This window comes from Myripristis murdjan, chromosome 15, assembly GCF_902150065.1.
Source record: "Myripristis murdjan chromosome 15, fMyrMur1.1, whole genome shotgun sequence".
Lineage (NCBI taxonomy): Eukaryota > Metazoa > Chordata > Actinopteri > Holocentriformes > Holocentridae > Myripristis > Myripristis murdjan.
The window spans coordinates 31,907,752-31,925,858 of NC_043994.1; the positions used below are offsets into that span (position 1 = coordinate 31,907,752).

Sequence of the window (18,107 nt, forward strand, 5' to 3'; positions counted from 1 at the left end):
ATGTCTCATATGATTGTCCTTGTATTTTAACTGATTTGTGAATTAAACTGAAACTGAAGTGCAGTTTAGCTTGGTGAGCATCTCGGTGAAAAAGTCCAGTTAAATGCTGAGTTTGAATCTACTCGCTGTAACTAGTTCTTTGCTTTGCTTTCAGGCTTATTTAGGGGGAAAGGGCGAAATTTTTTTGTGTAATCACCCCATTTCTCTGGTTTGCACTTTTGTTTTGTTTCCCCTTAGAAATGAAAAGCAGTTTCTCAAGCCTTAATTATCTTCATTCAGATTTTGCTGAAAATACTGTGCTAATAACAAACTGAGCGCACAACTGCGTACTGAACTAAACTCTAATTTATCTCTGCTATGATCCTGATTTCAGTTCAAAACAAGTATCTGAAGCTGTTTTTTCTTTTTTTTTTTTTTTTTCGTGTGCCATGCTGCCACACAGGCTGTCAGATGCTTGCTGGGCAGGTCCTCTGTGCTAGCTGCAGGGATATCAGGCTTGTACATGATGATACACACTCTACAGCATCAACGTCCTCTTATTTCTAACAAATCCACTTTCCAGTATCTTCTCTTTAGCCTGTTCACCTCCATCACACACACACAAACACACCCCCGCTTGACCTTTCACCTCTCGGGCTGACACCACCTGTCTGTCTGACAGTCTGTCTGTCTGTCTAACAGCTAGCCGTGACGTTAAGGATTTGTGCGGACAAGCCGTTGTGCCAGTTTTTCAATTTGGCAAAACGAGGGCCTTTGGCTTCAGACTCAAACCTTTCCCTGTGGCGTGAAGAGAGAGAGAGAGAGAGAGGAGAGAGAGAGAAAGAGAGGGAGGGATGGAGGGATGAAGGGACAAACAGACAAACAGGAGAGGGATTATGGGTTAGGGACGGGGCCTCCGCTCCCCTGCCGACAGCCTCGTGTTCGGCACAAACTCCTCACAGCGCCGGCTTCATTCATCATTCTCTAGTGAGGAGGAGCTCTGTGTGTGTTAACGTGTTCAGCACTCAGAGCTGAGGGTTGCAATATGTTTGCAATTAGAGAGTCATTATCAATATTATCTACAAGAAGGAATAATAATCATGTCTAGAAAACAAGGAATTAATGTAAAAATCACATCAGTTATAAGGATGAATTTATGAAAGTTTATGATTCATGTTGGAGGAACGACACTAAAGAGCTGCTGGACTCGTTCCTCCAGCTGGATTCCCACCCTGACTCTCCAAAATAGCTGCTAGGGGAATGTGACTGATAGGTAGACCAAGGCACTAAGACCAGGGTTGGGGGTTTGATTCCCACTGGGGTCACCCGTGCCAAAAAACGTACACACCTGTGGTACAGTTAGTGGGTTTGATGAAAGTGCTGAGCTAACGGCAGGAGGTTATAAGGGACTGGACAGGAGGGGGCTGATGGGTCTGCATAGCTGAGTGCCGGGGGGGCTGCTGGGAGTTTCCTGTGTGACCTTTTGACCCCTAACCCCCACCGGGCTCTAGCGGTGAACTAGGCCTGGTGACCCAAAGACATCTTCCTGTGCGTTCACACCACGAGCGCCCAGCTGCCATCGTCCAATCAGTTTCTGTGTCCAAGGAATTTTTTCATCATCGTCACCTTGTTCCCTTTTTTGTTGCCATGGAAATTCCGGCTGTATCTGTGGTAACAACACCCACCAGCAGCCAGTTCTTAACACTACACCACCTTTGGTGCTGCAGGTACGAGTCGGCCATCGGACGGCAGAGCGGCGTGGGGTCGCTGGCGGTGTGAACGCTCTGCCACCGTTAAGATCATCTTTGTTCTCATTGGACAGAACAAACACTGTGAGGGTCTTTGGCTCAATTTCCACCAGAGCTGCCAATGCCAAGAGTTGGTGCACCCGCTGCACGCTACATGATGTTGTACATGGCATCTGACGGCTGGTCGTACATGATGGTGGAGCATTTTGATTGGCTTGTACCAGGTTCATCATTTTAAGGAACTTAAAGCTCATTTCCACTATAAAGAGCAGTGCCGTGAAGCCTTGGAGTGTTTCCATTGCTTATGGTACCAGCGGGTCGGCGTCAAAGAATTAGAGAGGCGCGCTCGTTGCCATGGAGTTGTTATAGTAACAAGAGGAGCTGTCAGTTGTTAGCCTACATTAGCTTTTTACTACTTTTTTTTAATGGACAAAATCTTGTTTGAATAAAAAAGCCACCGGTCGACGTCAAGCAGGCCGGCCACGGCACCGGTCGGCCCGCCTGACGCTGACCGGTGCTGCAGCCGGCCCGCTTGATGCCATCATCATCATCTTCACAGATGCTCTGCTATCTGCGCTTAGTGGTCACATTTCCATTTCCATTTGTAAGAAAAATGTAAACTACACAACAGAAAAACCCAACAAAAAACTCAGCAAGCAAATCAGTTTCTTCCATAATCTCTCCAGAAACTAACGTTTGTAAATAACAGCCGACTGGCTGAATGTTTAATGGTTGACACTTGTCACTTGTCAGTTTGTAGCAGCTGGTTAACTGACATTCTAACGGACCAATCACGAAGGAGATCATATTTAGGCCCGCCTCCGCAGCCCCGTTCTAACCGGGCCAGCACCAGATGTCAAACCGGGCTCAAATCTTTCACGGTTGGTTCCTGAACCAAGCGGGCTGCTGGAGAGGGAATGAATGTGGAACCATGAATTTCACGGCACGGCGCGGCACGGCACTATAGCGGAAAAACACTATTAAAGGCAGAGTGAGCAGGATCTGTTGTTGTGGTTTGTAAACACAACATTCAAAGCTGGCTAAGCTAATCACCGGCAGCTAGTTCTTGTGTCCTAGGATGGCTGTGGAATGAAATGACCACCCAAAATGTAAAACATTCTGTCACCATCCTGGGAAAAAATTAGCCTGTTTGCCCCTCCCTGTCCAATAGAACCCAGGCCAGCATGGCGTCGCTCTTCGTCCTCCTCCTCTCCCTCAGTGTCAGCAGGTGAAAGCTTCACTCTCATTTTGGAACGAGCTTTGCCTGCCTGACGTCTTGCCTCACTAGATTTCCTTTTTTCCTGTGTCTGTGATTGTCGTAGCTTCTTATTGGATAATGTGCTTTCGATCTGGTGCCGTGCTGCACTGTGATTGGCCGGGAACTACACATCCGCCGCCCAAAGGCCGACGCCCAGAAGGGTCCCGAGGTCAGCAAAACGAGAAAATCCAGGCAGAGGGCCGTTTTTTCTGCTTTTAAGGACAGACGAGACGTTTAAATGCCACCTCGTACACAAAAGTGTCCTGTCTTCACCTCTGCCTCCGTTGTTCCCCTGCAGGTCAAAGCATCCCGTTCCTCTCAGGACACACACACACACACACACACACACACACACACACAGACTGCTAGTGGCTCACAAGTCTTGATGGAGAGGATTAATTTTGTATGAGAATATACGTTTGTTTGTTTATTTTAGGAAAATCCTGCTCATTCTTCCTTTAACGTGACCAAACCACTGAAACTACCTGAAACCAACAGGTGCAGGTGGGCTCAAAGCAGCATCAGGTGATCACCACCCAAGACACTCTGGATAAAACCCTCCACCGTGTGCCAGATGTTCTGCCATGAGCCACAAAGATGATCTGAGTGTTAGGATGCTTTGGGCGTGGGCGGGTCTGCTCTGGTCACAGGTTTAGCTCACAGGTTTAGCTCAGGGTCAGACAGTTTGCTGGGGGCCACCGGTTGGCTAGCTGACCGCTGCTGCTAGCTGCCTACCTGGACCTCATCAGCGCCTCCTCGTCTGGGTCTTGTACTGTAGCAGAGACACAAGAAACACACAGCGGAGGACATGTTAGTGAAGGTCCCACGTATATTCAAGGCAAATAACACTTACAGAAAAATGTTTAGCATCCAAATGGGTGAGATTTACCAATCAAGGCACGGGAATGTGTAAAGGTAAAGTGTAAATGTTTTTAGACTTGTGAAATGTTTAAGAGGCAGCTGAGCATTTCTTTTTTGCGGTCGAGAAAAACACAAGAAACAAGGGTCCCAGGTATACATGGGACAAGTAATATCAATTAATAATTGAATAAAATCAATCTATTAAATCTATCAATCTATTAAATGTGCTGGCATGTTTTAACTGGCATGTGATATTAAAGATTTTTGCAGGTATGATTTGGCCCCGGTCTGGTCTGAAAACACTGTGATCTGTGAGCAACAATGCTGTAAAACCTGGTATTCAATCACTGAACTGAGCCAAAAAACAAAAAAAAACAAATGCATCCTCTGGGAAGCTGAGGCTTTCTGCAGGTCCAAATTAATATTTTGTTTCTGCATGTGTGTCCCTGACTGCTGGTGTATGGGGTGTGACGTTGCATGACATTTATTAAGAAACAATAACAATTCAGTGGTCTCGCTGGGCCTGTTTAATCAACACCTAGTTTAGAAGCAGTTGAGCGATGGCAAATTCATCATGAAACAAGTGCAGCAGGACAGGAAACTTACAGAACTCGGTTCCAGTGATGTGGGCCAGGGCCCGGAAGGACCTGGACTGCATGCTGGTTCCCCGGTGTGCCCAGTCGGACTGAACCAAGTCCTTCTGCAACACGACGGCCTGATAGACTGGGGAGGCACTGTCTACAAGACGATCTTTAACGGGGAGAGTACTGCAACCACAGAGAGAGGACGACCAATCCCCCCCAAACCCAAGTCAGCACCAAGACACAGGAGCCAGAGCCTGAGTCAGCGCCGGGGACTGAAAATGTGGGGCTGAATGGACTGTTGTGGCTCTAATGTGGTGACTTTTTGGATGAGACTTTAATGCTTTGGAGGCCTTGCTGTTGGGCTGTCAAGCTTTAGCCTGCCAGCCTCATTTACTTTGAGAAATGACCCTCTGATATTGAGGAAAAGGTTTTCTAAGACCAAACATTAGATGAGATCATGCAAGAGGTGAGAACACATCATACTGAACTGGTATTTGATCTTGCATAAGGTGAAAGAAAATAGTGAACTTGGAGAGGCTGCAAACCTTCAAATCCTACATGTGAACAGAAACTTGCACAATAAAACACTACAAAGCTTACAAGCCACTACAATCTACAATACTAATACAAATGACCTGCCAGCTAGATTAGAATTTTAATACAAATGAACTACACCCACCTTCAGCATGTGTGCCCATATTTGTGACTTGACAAGTACAACATTTTAGGTGTAAGAATTCATCAGATTGTTGTTTGGTACCAATTGAACGGATGCATCTCTAACAGGAGGAGGAGAGGGCTCAGAACATTCAGCTGTCCATCACACCAGAAAATTTGTTTACGCTCCAGATGCAAGATAAAACCACAGAGGAAAACATCCAGGCTCCTCTGTCTCATATTCAGTATCTGATGCTGTTCTGAGGTCAGTGAATCAGAAGATGGCAGGTGGGAATGTGAGAGGTGTGAAGATGACCGACTGCAAACACCAAGGGAAACGTGTAATTGGTCTTTTAGCGAAGCTCATCCTCAGCACGGCTGGGTGATTTCTGCACAAGCCTACGTTTTAAACTTGAACAGGGTTTCATCATGGAGTACACAGGGGACTCACGCATAGCTGACATGATGAATGAGTGTGTGGATGTGTGGAGCAATATCATTTTTCCTCACACGGAGGAGAACAAGAGTTTCTCATGCATACAGTACAATGCATCTTGCAACGCAATTTTCCATCAGGATGAAAAATTGATTGTTAGTACAGGCTGCCACCGGGGAGGGATGGAAAAAAAAAAGGAACACAGTTTTTGTTACATGATTCCCATAACACAACAGAATCCAACACAAGCAGGTTTGCCTCAAAAGATCAACACCATCACTGCGTACAGGGTTACTGGGAATATCTGGCAACCCAAAGAGACCAACCAATCTTGGTTTTGGAAAGGACAAAAGACAGGAACGCAAAACCCAGAGTCTCCATTTACAGTGAAAGTAGAGGAGGACGTGTGAGGAAACAACCAAGAAACGACGGCAGCGCTAAGGCTCGATGCCTTGCTGGTGGTTAAAGGTTAAAGGTCGTTGTGAAGGTACTTACGCAAGGGGGGAGTCGCCGGCGGGTGCCTCATCTCTGTTTGGAAATTCGGACATTGGAATTGACAAAACGAGGGGGCAGGGCAAACAGGGGGTACAATGAGGGGATTCATTGTTCGCACAAGAAGTGAGACAAAAAATTAGTTATATGCTGCCCTTTGTGTGTTCGCTGTTTTTTTATTCCTGTGTTCTATTTTGTATGAGTTGAATTTCTGTTGGGCCATTAAAAGGTATCTTGTTTTTTTTTTGTGAGGGGAGGCAGGGGTGTCCTCTGCCTCCTCACAAATTATACCTCATGTTAGCCGCATTTAATTTAATCTATTGTAATAGTATGTTTTGAAATTCCCATGCTATGTTTTTACGTGATGGAAGGGGGCAGCCATTCTCACTCCGGGGGCGTCACATACCACAGCTTGGCCACGGCAGTCGGCAACTGATACCGACGGCAAAAGGCGCCCATTAGAAACCAAAGGTGCTCTTTAGTGTCAGTATGAGACAAGAGGGATGTTGACGTGGTATAAAGAGCGAGAAAGTCCACAAAGGGTGGTGGTCAGGGTGGATGGTGGGCGTGTAAGCAATAGGACTTTGATTCCAGTGAGACTTTTCCAAATGATTTTGTTGCCTAAACCGTACAACACGACACTGGCATGCGACAAAAACGAGAAGGCCCAATGCTTCTCATCCTGGCGATGAAGGCTGCTTTTTTGCGCCGATATCAGACATGAAAGAGGCGTGACCGAGCTGCGGTATTTACTGACCTGGGAGTGAGAATGTGCACAAAGTGTGACTCTACTCCTGCCCAAGAGGCTGGATCTGACGAGTCGGGAGTGAGCCCAGCCTGCAGCGCTGCTCCACTCCTCTACCCAGATTAAATCACAGGTTTCCTCTTAGCTTCTTACTGTGCCATCAAACCCACTACAATATCCACCAAGCCCCGACTCGACATGGGGAAAGGCACATTTGAAACATAGGGGTATGTACAGTGTAACATAACAGTATGATATCAGATCTGTGTCGGCCTTAATATTCAGAGGAGTTGGTCAATCTCTCCAGTGCAGAGCTAGCTGTGTTATCACAGCAGAGCCAAATCTACAGTAGAGCCTACAGCAGGGCAGAGCTCAGCTGGAAACTAATACCATGCAGGCTGCGCTTACAGGAAATGGGCATTGAAAGTATGGAGGAGGAAGAGGAGGAGGAAGAGGAGGAGGTAAGTGTAGGGTGTAGAGCAATAAATGGACAGGGACTGAGAAAATCAAAGAGGAAGAAGAAGAGGGGAGGAGGTAAAGGACCATCCCAGTGATTTTGAATGTTACTACAACTCAACAAACCATTTATCAAAACCTGCAGGGAACGAAAGATTTAACAACACAAAGTCAAAAACTGAGTTTGTGGTTGAACCAGCCGCCTTATAATGTTCTGCTTCTGCGGCAAACAAAGGCCTCAAGATTCAGAAACCACACAGCTGATAATTGGCTGTGGAAAGCAAAATGTTTCCCTGGGGACTATTTTCCCTGGCGGAGGAGGAGGAGGGAGCGTTTTTTCACTCTGCCCACAGTTTCAAAAAGTCATCAAAACATATTCATTTTGTAAATATTACACTAAAAACATGCAGCATCACTGGTATGGTCCTCTAAAGACAAGGAAGAGGAAGCGAGTGAGTAAAGGAAAGGAGGAGGAAGAGGAGGGGAGGAGTGGCGGTGCTCTTACCCGGCGTCATGCCCCTTGGCCTGTGCCTGTCCTGCGATGGCGTCCATGATGGCGTCCTGGGAATACATGCTAATGGGCGTGTTGTACTGGGCGTGGATGATTGTGGCCTTGCCCCCGGGGCCCTTCACCTCGATGGGCTTATGGGTAGAGAGGGCGGAGTCCTTCAGCACGCCGGGGTTGAAGGTGGGGATGTACTCGGTGCTGCTGGTGGCGTGAAGGCGGGATGTGCAAACGTGAAGGGAGGGAGAGAGGACGAGGAGGAGCGTGGAAGGGAGGGACGTGACACGAGGGGGAGGGGGCGGAGACAGTGACAGTGTGAGGTGGCGGCGCCGTGACGTGAAGGTTTGTGTTAGTAAAGAAAAGGCGGTCATGCTTCTCAAACTTTTTCACCTCAAAGAAAAGCCAGACCAACGTGAGCTTTTCACATCAGGCCGATATCGATGCTCATGTTTGTGCTGAAGCCACAAATATCTCATCTAGCTGTTTAGCAAGTGCTCCGCGCTGCCCCCGATGGCTGAGCAACTGTACTGCACTCAGTGTTGACTGTTTATATAAGTGTATCCGTTAACCTCCTGTCTTCCAGTGACAGTGAGATGAGCGGTGACGACATGTTCATCAGCTCTGTTGGTGCTACACAACACCGACTAGACGATATCTGAGATTTTTAATAATGTCAGCTGATATAATCACTGTGACCCCACTGCTAAGACCCTGGATCAGATAGGCTTTGGGCTAAAAATATCCCTTTCATTAGATTTTATCCCAGGAATCAGCACCTTAGAGGATTTCTGATGTTAACTGATTTAATTTAGATGTCGCTCACCCGTCTGTTCTGTCAACGAGGAGATCAGAACCTTTTAAAAACAAACAGCCATGCCTTTACACTCTCGTACATGAAACAATACTGAGGCCACGTCCGCATGGAAAAATATTTTCATTTTGGTTGCTACAAATGCAAGAGCCAATCCAATCCAAAGCATCTTAACAACGTCCAAAACTGAGGGGGAAAAGGAAGTGGACTGATCAAAACGCGGCTGAGTGGTTTATACTCCTAAAAGGCTCAAATGAGCACTAGTTGTTGAAAATAACTGCAGAACAACATGACATTTATCAGACTGCTTCCTTTTCACTGAGCAGGCTGTTTTCATGTGGACAGAAGGTTGAATTTTCAACAATATCAGTCTCTGCATGTAGCCTGGGATTAAATGAAACCTTTTTTTTCTCGAGGTGTCGCCGCAGTCGCTCACTAACTCACTTAATGCCACCTGAGCCACAGAGGCCTGGTTTTCAATCCGGACACTTTGCTGCACGTCGACCTGTCTCTCTGTCCTGTCTGTCCTGTCTCTCTGCACTGTGACCATCTAATAAAGCTGAAATGCCCCCAAAATAATCTTACAAACATGTCTGGAGGTGGGACCCCCTGTGGGCCCCCACATCCTGGAGCCTGCTGCTGTCACCCTGGGGCTCACGTATCCGCACAGGACTCAGGTTTCTGCAGATTTACGCGGCAGACGTGCCGGGCTAAAAACAGGTTATGTAACTCACTTCCAAATTAAGCCCCCAGATGCTCAGAGCCTCGTTTCACGTTCTCCGATGGGTCAGGACGCAGAACCGCTAATCTGAGCTTCGTTACAGCGAATCAGTGTCGGCTATTTGTGGCAAATTAGGAGGCATTTCTCTCTTTGAGTTTGTTTTGTCCTGCATGTCGCAGCTCAGCTCACTTTCACAGACTTCACCGCGATTGTTTAACCCTTTGAAATCTGAGCAAATTCTTCTGACTTATTACAAAAACAGGAGAAAATGGGGATTAGCAAACCAGCAAAAAAAACCTGGAATATTAATTAAAAGTAGAAAAAAAAAATTTAAAAAATTAAAAAAATACAAAAAATACAAAAAATTTGAAAAAAAAAAATTGAAAAAAAGAGTACCCTTATGCAAAGTCACTTCTTTTTACGTGACCGGGAAATTTTTGAGAAATTGGTCTTAAGAAAAAAAAAAAAAAAAAAAAAAAAGCTACAAAGCCAGAAAATGACCAGAAAATTATCCAAAAAAAAAAAAAAATAAAATAAAATAAAACAAATTAAATTAAGTTGAAACCAAACTTTTCTAAATAAAAGCCACGGGGCCCTGGGATTTAAAGGGTTAAACTTCCTGGCACTAAGTCGTCTGATGGTGAATAAAACTCATCTGCAGCCGAGACGATGGAACCAAAACCATGAAAGGTCTCGGCCAAAGTTTGTCTGTCCTGCAGCTCGTCACTAATTAAGTCCATCTCAGTGTCTCCGAGTCTCCTCACATGTTTGTCACTTTTTATCTTCATGTTATTTTATCTTCATTATCTTGACACCGAGCAGCGGCTGCACAGCGCGGTGCGACCTGAACAGGCTGATGGTATCTGTCTCCGTCAGGCCCGCCGCCTCCGACGTCCAACAAATGTCACCGCAGCTCGACTCCACGGGCAGATTTGGGAAATGTGTCAAACGGTGACATTTACGTTGGAAAACAGAAAATGCCAAGAGAGGCGGATGATTGTATCTCACTGTGTTCCTCAGTGGGCACGGCGCTTACTTTGCCTTTGTGTTTACCGAGTGCCAGGCTTCGTTCCTAATGCAGCTTAATGGATTCAATGTATGAGCTAATGAAAGTGTGTAAGGCATTATGGATTAAGTTTTTTTTTTTTTTTTTTTTAATGAGAAGTGAGTTCCTGTCTGAGAAGGCATGCGGGGGCTAAATGACACATAACAAAGAACAAAGGACAGAGAAATCACAAAATTCCTGAGAGGATTTTGACAGCTAATTAGCTCTCAGCTACTTAATTAGCTGGAAAACCCACTTTTCTCTTTGGCTGAGAGAGGAGGCAGTCAGCCTCGGCTCAGGGCGATTAGCAGCGACGCAGCTTTCCAGTCGGAAACACACACACACACACACACACACACACACACACACACACGGCGAACCAGAACGATGTACACTCGCTCCCCGGCAAAGACACACCAGAGGAGGAGGAACGATAATCCGCTCCCTGAGGAGTCGGCGTGTGTGTGGAGTTTAGTGCAGCTACGCAAAAACACAACCAAACAAACTCGGGCGACAGCTTGTCACCAGACCTGGCATTTACAGATAATCACTAGTGTTTGTTTTAGCCTGCTTGGAGTGCCAGATGGGTGGGGTTTTACGCATAAGAGCACACAAAGAGCAGCGGAAAGGTTAGACGATCACAGAAGGGCGTTTGAGAGTGAATTCTGCATTTCTGTCTGAGAAAACCAACCTGCCAGATGCTGGCTACACACTCCCTTAACTCCACCCATCTGGTGCTCCCTGTAGGGTAAAACAAACGCTAAAGGCACCAGTATAATTGATAAGAAGTAGAACTTTGACGGCTAAAAGACGCGAGTTTTGTCTCATTTGCTGCTTCCGGTCACTTGTTGGCTGCTTGTGCAAAGAGGACAAATTTAGTCGTATTAAACATGAAAACTATTTTTTTTTAAAAATGTTCGGGAGGAAAGCCACCGTGACGTACAAAAAGTGTTTTTATCACAGCTCTATAATACACACCTTTCACAGCATTCATGGGCTTGCACAAACAAACACACACAGAGCTGCAATATGAAGGTTTTGCACATCAGGCGTCCCTCCTAATGGTTTTTACCGTTCACTTTTTCCATTTTGGTTTTGTGTGCTGCTGTCGTGGCGACAGATCAAACAGCTGCACAGGTGGAGTTTGCAGCTCTCTGTTGCTGTGTGTGTGTTGTTGTGTGTAATAAAGTGGTGGTTGAAATGCGACACGTAGCAGGTTTGAGAAAAGGCGTTTGGACAGGAATCATCCCGGACAGGAAACACCAGCACACACACGCCGCCACCAAGCTCCCTCCACATCGACTCATGCAGCCAAAAGACTGAACTACAGGACAAACACACGACTAAAGAAGCGCGCTCAGCCGGGCGGGATACTAACTTGGCAGCCATGTTGGTAATAACCTGCGTCCACCGAGGCCGGAGGAGGGGGAAGGAGGGGAGGCGTGGGAGAGAAGAGAGAAGACACAGACAGAGAGAGAGAACAGAGAAGAAAAAAAAACATTAACCATCACACAGAGCGACATCAGGGAGGAGAAACCAGACGAAACTCCACCTGTGTCAGATCTGTCTGCAGAAACAAATGGTTACCACCTGATTAAAGGAAGATGACACCAAAACCAGACGAAAATTATTGAAAAATTATTTATAAAATTATTAATATTGAGAAAAATTATTTCCATTGCATTTAGCAGATAAAGGCTTTACAGCAGACCCGTCCTGTGGTGTAGTGTTGTGTTATCTGTGTGTGTGTGTGTGTGTGTGTGTGTGTATGTGTTGGTATGAGTCCACTAGCTGCTTCGTGCTCCTCTGGGCTGCTAATCCACAACCCTGGATTAGCAGATTTGGATCTCTCCATTCACTTCCACAGCAAAACAGCTCCCAAAATAACTCCTTCAGCTCATAAACCAACACCAACAAAGAAGATTATGACAATATAAACAACAGTAAGTTCCGGTTCCCATTTTTTGAGGAAATTAAATGTCTCATTTCTTGTTATTTTGCACCGGAAAGTAGATCCGGCAGGTAGCGTCTGCAGGAAGCTTCCACAGTGTAACCTTGCACCAGGAAGAAACGACCTGATAGTTTCTTCAGATAATTACATGAACAAAAATGGGTACCGGGTCTCGTTGTTTCTTCTTCTGTTTATTCCAAAGTGCATCACTTCCTGTGCAGCAGGAAGGAGCTACCAGACACCAAGGCTGCGCTCCAAATCGCATACTTCTACTTTTTACTCTTAGTATGTACTGCAGCTGCCCTTACAAAGTATGCAGTGTAGTATGCAGTATGCATACTATTGGGACACAGTACATCCGTCCTCCCTGAGCTCCGCCCCTCTCGCTCACTTCCGCCGCCGTCCGTAGCGCCACATTTGAATGTTGTTGTCAAAATGGCGGTGCTGTTTCATACTGCGCTGTCCTCTGTCTGATTTCTGATCTTCTGTCTTCCTGTTGCTGCTGCTGTACCTGAGCCAGGTGAGGGCCGTGTGTGTGTGTTTTGTTGTCGTCTGTATGTGGGCGTGGCTTGTACACGCAGCTCAGTCAGTGTGACGTAACATCCGCTGCACAAAGGATTGTGGGTCAGAATGGCCAGAGCAGCATGCTGACATGCAGACTGCGAAATCTGACCAGATGTAGTAGAACATCCTGGTACTCTTGGCATACTGCATCTGACACACTATGTATTGGGACATACTAAATCTTTTTTTGTTGCATACTAAATAGTATGGTAGTATGGGTATTGGAAGGCAGGGAAAGTGTTTACAACTGAGAGCAGAACAAAGATTCTCTCCTGTGGTAAAGAATATTTTTCAGGTGAACGTCATGTTGCCATGGTAACGTGGGCTGTGAAGCTGCTGTGTGTGAAATAAATTTCACTTCAGATTTCTGTTTAATTTGATTTTGCGCAAAAACAGTAACAGTATTACGGTGTTAGAGGTAAGACGAGGTCAGCCAGGCAAAGAGATGAGGTCTGTGTGTGTGTGTGTGTGTGTGTGTGTGTGTGTGTGCATGCATATGTGCATGTGTGTGTGTGTGTCCAGAAGGTTCCCTGGCCTTTTAAAGCAGCCAGAGTGAACAGGTGTTGGGGCTCTACAGTGACACAGTAACCGAATCACACTATGAACCCTGACTGAGGGAAACACCACTGAGCCGTGCGGTGTGTGTGTGTGTGTGTGTGTGTGTGTGTGTGTGTGTGTGTGGCCTCTCTTGCACACACAGCTATGATTATGAATAGTTATGGTAACAGTCATAAACTGCAGGCCGCCACATTCGGAGCGAATGTGGCGGCCTGCAGTTTATGACTGTTACGGGAGCTTTGGGCCGCCTGCGAAACCAGAGGTGTGTATTTTGGTAGGGTTATGTCAGTGTGTGTGTGTGTGTGTGTGATGCTTGAATGACAGTTGTGTGTGTATGTGTGTGTGCCCTGTGAAACGCCTGATCCCCTCCTCGCTCCAGTTATCTTCACAATGAAAACAACCTAATTTTGTTTTTGGTGATTTGCTTTAAAGGTGCATTGCTGAGAGTTTTTCCTGCCTCAGAGCCTCAGAGCCTCTGAGCCTCTGACTCCGCGGCTCCATCTGACCTCCGGCTGGACAAACTGAATGCTCTGACAGGCCCTCCCTCCTCCTGTCTGGGGTCAAAGGTCACTGATAGATTCGACCAAGTTTAGTCACAGATCTGGGGATTTAGATATTTTTTTTCTTTGAGTGTTAAACAAGAAACTGAGATGATGGCAGACTGGAGGAGGCAGAAATAATCTCATTGGTGCAGTTAAACTTCAATGGGTGGAGCCAAAGAATATGTAAATGGAAACAGGATCATTTTTGTTTCATTCATTCATATTGGAATGTCAGTTGGCTAGCTAACTAGCCTACTTTGCTAGCTCTAGGCTAGTATGGCTAATATGAACTGGAGAGGTTAGCTAACTAGCCAACCAAGATAACTTCATCATCATCATCATCATCATCATGATGTCATGTCGTGTGTAAAGAAGCAAAAGAGGAGGCAGACATCTTGTTGTGTTTGTTGGAACGTCAGCACCCAAAACACTTTTTACTCATGAATTTAAAGTCAATATTATCATTACTTCATTAAGATTATTTGACATGATTTTGACTTTTGTATTCTTTTTTTTTCTGTTATTGGTGGAAATGGGCTTCCATATTTCATAGATAACCTCACTTGTCCTCCTTGTAATCACCACTAGGAGGCAGACTGTTTGTGACTGAACGTTTTTGTGGTTTTTACTCTGACGAGCCGTGAACGTGGCATTGTCCAGAAAACCTGACCCGCTCAAGTTTTCCTCATCCAGTGACATTATTTCTGCCTCAGAGAAACGTTTAGAGAGATAAATCTGCACTTTGATGTTTGTGGCGCCGACACGGGACGTTGTTTTGGCGTCGGCGCTGGTGGCCCCGCTCGCCCGGCCCGTACGTACCCAGCAGGCCGGCCCGTCAGCAGCAGGGCGGTCTCCCTCAGAGTCTCCTCTGAGTACAAACCGATGGGTGAGTTATACTGCCTCTTCTGGGCCGGGCTGGACGCCAGCGAGCCCGACGCTGCCTCCGGTGGTGGGGAGGAGGCATTGCAGGCCGACAGGCGGCCATTGACCTGGACCAACTGATCCTTCAGATGGAGGGGGCGGGGCGGGGCGGGGAGGAGGTGGGTGGTGGAGAATGTTGGGTAAAACTGTCAATATCTAATCAATAGGTTTTAGCCTTTCAGAAGCAGTTTAATATTTTTAGAATCAGTCAGTATCTCAGTATGAATACATAAAACAACATCTTTAACAATACACATCTTTGTTTTTCTATAACTTTTCCAGACTTTCAGTGTTATTGATTTATTTTTAGACTATCATAATCAACTGACTTAAGTAATCTAAATATTTGAAAGTACACTCTAAATATAAACCTAATACCTCCTATGAATTATCTTAATTATTCAGATAAACATAAATGTGTTTCAGTCTTCCACACCATCATTATTTTCTTATCTGTTTCAAAACCAAATCAACATTTGGCTGAAATGTTCAGCTGCTCTGGAAGCTGCGGCGAGGGCGAGCACGTGGCGCCTACGGCAGCTCAGATGGACCAAAATAAGCAGTTATGACAGGAAATCAGTCAGAGCTGCGGCTGAGCCGGTGGAGCGAGGCAGCGACGTTCTGCTGGACGGGTGAACGCCAGCGCTGTGATGAAGACGTGATGAAGACGCGTGTCGCTGATCCAACATGGAGTCCGTTTGTGTCTGATGTGGCGGCTGCAGCTTCAGGCGAATAAACGATGAATAAATCAGCTACCGAGCATCTGAAGAGGAATGTGTCGTCTGCTGGAGTCTTTTATTCTGGAATCCTCCATATCCATTTGGAGAATATATCTAACAAAAGATTTTTTTATCACCTGGTAATTCAGAAATGTTGATAAATATATAATATAAATAATACTATATTTCTAAGCGTAACTCTAACCCCAAACCAGTTTCTAGTGTTAAGATCCTCCTCACACCGTCTGCGCGTCCCAAATGTCAGCTCGTCAGAAACTAAGCCGCTGATCATTTTAGCTCGACATCTGTGCATTTTTCACTTTTATCCAAAAGGGTTTTGAAATGATTTCTTAAGCTCCAAATGTCTTCCAGATTTTTTTTCAGCCTGAATTGGAAATCCTGAAGTTAAAACATGTAAATGCACAAAACTGGATTTTCACACATCAACATCAACAAACACGCTGTGGGATCTGTGTGTGTGTGTTATGGTGTCATGAGGCCGCGACTCCTCCTGCAGACACCAGGGGGCAGCAGCACGTCGGTTTGACTGGAACACAACATCACCACATAGTGTGAAATTCAGAAGACGAGGTTCCAGTGGGGTCAAGGGAGGTGTGGAGGGTCCCAAAGAGAGGGGTGGAGGGTATTACTGAACCCCGGCCCCACCCTGCAGCTTTGCACGGAGCTTCAACATTTCAAAGAAAACAATCATCCCCCTGAAACCAAGGCTTGTCTCTCTCAGTTCGAGGTATAGCTATATAGAGCGCACAGTTTGCAATTCAATGCATGTCGCTCTTTATCCAAACCCTGAGCAGCAAATCACAACATGGATCATTTTATGGGAACAGCAGGAGCCTAAATACAGGAAAACATGAAACAATAATAAATCTGCAGCTGAGAGAGAGAGAGAGAGAGAGAGAGAGAGACAGAGAGAGAGAGACAGAGACAGAGAGAGAGAGAGAGACAGAGAGAGACAGAGAGAGAGAGAGAGAGAGAGAGAGAGACAGAGAGAGAGACAGAGAGAGAGAGAGAGAGAGAGACAGAGAGAGAGAGAGAGAGAGAGAGAGAGAGGACTATCATTGATCTGAAAAAATGTCAAACATGTCAGGATGCATTTAGATTCATGATTTAAATGGAATTAAACAACGAGCACAGAGGAGGAGCTGTGTGTGTGTGTGTGTGTGTGTGTGTGTGTGTGTGTGTGTGTGAGGCAGAGATAGCTGGAGGGAACAGTTCACCCTTCAGGCAGTCAAACTGCTGTTTTTAAATGTTTGACCTCAGTCATATTTATGGTCCAATATTACTGCTGACATTTAAAATGTGTGAGATTCGTAAAAATTATGCTCCCATCAAGGTTATTCTGCATATTTCATTCGTTTTTATTTAGTTTTGACCTTTTGTTTTTAATTGGATTTTATTTTTAATTAGTTTTTTTTGGTGGTTTTGCTTTTATTTTTATTTCATTAACAAAAAGGTTTTTTCACACCTAGTTTTTGTTGTTTTGTTAGTTTCCGTTAACGATGATAAGTTTGGTTCCCATTCAACTAAACTGCCATACAGCAGCTTGCTGCAGCAGAAATGCATTGTGGGTGAGGTGTGACTGCAGTTTACCTGCTGGTGCGGGATGATGGGCATGGGAGAGTCGATCCTCTGCGGTCCCGTCCCGAGAGGAACGGGACGCTTCGACCTGCAGGGGAACAGCAGAGGCAGAGGGAAACAGTGAAGACAGGAAACTTTTGTGTACGAGGTGGCACTTAAACGTCTCATCTGCCCTTAAAGGCAAAAAAACAGCATACAGACTCAAAACTAATCCTGTCCATCATGACTTGTGAACCATTAGCAGTGTGTGTGTGTGTGTGTGTGTGTGTGTGTGTGTGTGTGTGTGTGTGTGTGTGTCTGCAGAGTCCCTGCCCTCTGCCTGGATTTTCCTGCCTCCATGTGTGTATTCCCCACCTCCTCACGGCTCTGTTGAGGTGTTTTGTTTTATTTATTACTAACAAACGAAGCCACGAGTTCGCTGCAGCGTGTTCTTTACTGTGTGCAGAGCGAGAGCCGAGAAAAAACTCGAAAACTAGGCCACAAAACTTCTGCTCTCCTCAAATCAATACCCAGACAGCTGCAGTCTTCTACAAGGGCAAAGAGTCACCCCTCTGACGGCTCGGCTGAATATAAAACACACCGTCACCTCTGGCCTCCAGTTTAAGAAAAAAAAAAAAAAAAAAAGTTTGATCTCGCTGCTTCTCAAGCTCTGAGACATCTGCCCCCCTGAAAATAACCGGGCCTGCCAGAGGAGGGGTACAAACCAGCTGGAGCTGCGTGCAGAATGATAGATGAGGGCACAAAAACACACAGGGCACTCCAACCAATATTCCAACCAATAACCACATATCACACACACACACACACACACACACACACACGCACGCACACACACCCCTGTAGATGTGAGGCAGACCTGCACCTCCTCTGCCTGCCAGCTGGAGGCGTGATAAGTCGAAATAGTAAACACTGTAAAGACTTTTCTAAAAAAAAATAAATAAATAAAAATGCTGCT

At 45.8% G+C, this 18,107-nt stretch overlaps 1 protein-coding gene across 1 annotated transcript in view; it reads right to left on the reverse strand.

Moving 5' to 3' along the window:
• Nucleotides 1-438: 438 nt before the first annotated feature.
• Nucleotides 439-18,107, reverse strand: part of LOC115373056 (LIM domain-binding protein 3-like) — a 41,256-nt gene continuing 23,587 nt past the window's right edge. The window contains exons 3-8 of the mRNA XM_030071293.1: nucleotides 17,165-17,240; nucleotides 11,677-11,699; nucleotides 7,722-7,922; nucleotides 4,453-4,613; nucleotides 3,721-3,757; nucleotides 439-777 (exon numbers count right to left, since the gene is read on the reverse strand). Of these exons, the coding sequence (XP_029927153.1) occupies nucleotides 675-777; nucleotides 3,721-3,757; nucleotides 4,453-4,613; nucleotides 7,722-7,922; nucleotides 11,677-11,699; nucleotides 17,165-17,240 (601 nt within the window). The 3' untranslated portion in view covers nucleotides 439-674. The remainder of the gene's footprint in view (nucleotides 778-3,720; nucleotides 3,758-4,452; nucleotides 4,614-7,721; nucleotides 7,923-11,676; nucleotides 11,700-17,164; nucleotides 17,241-18,107) is intronic.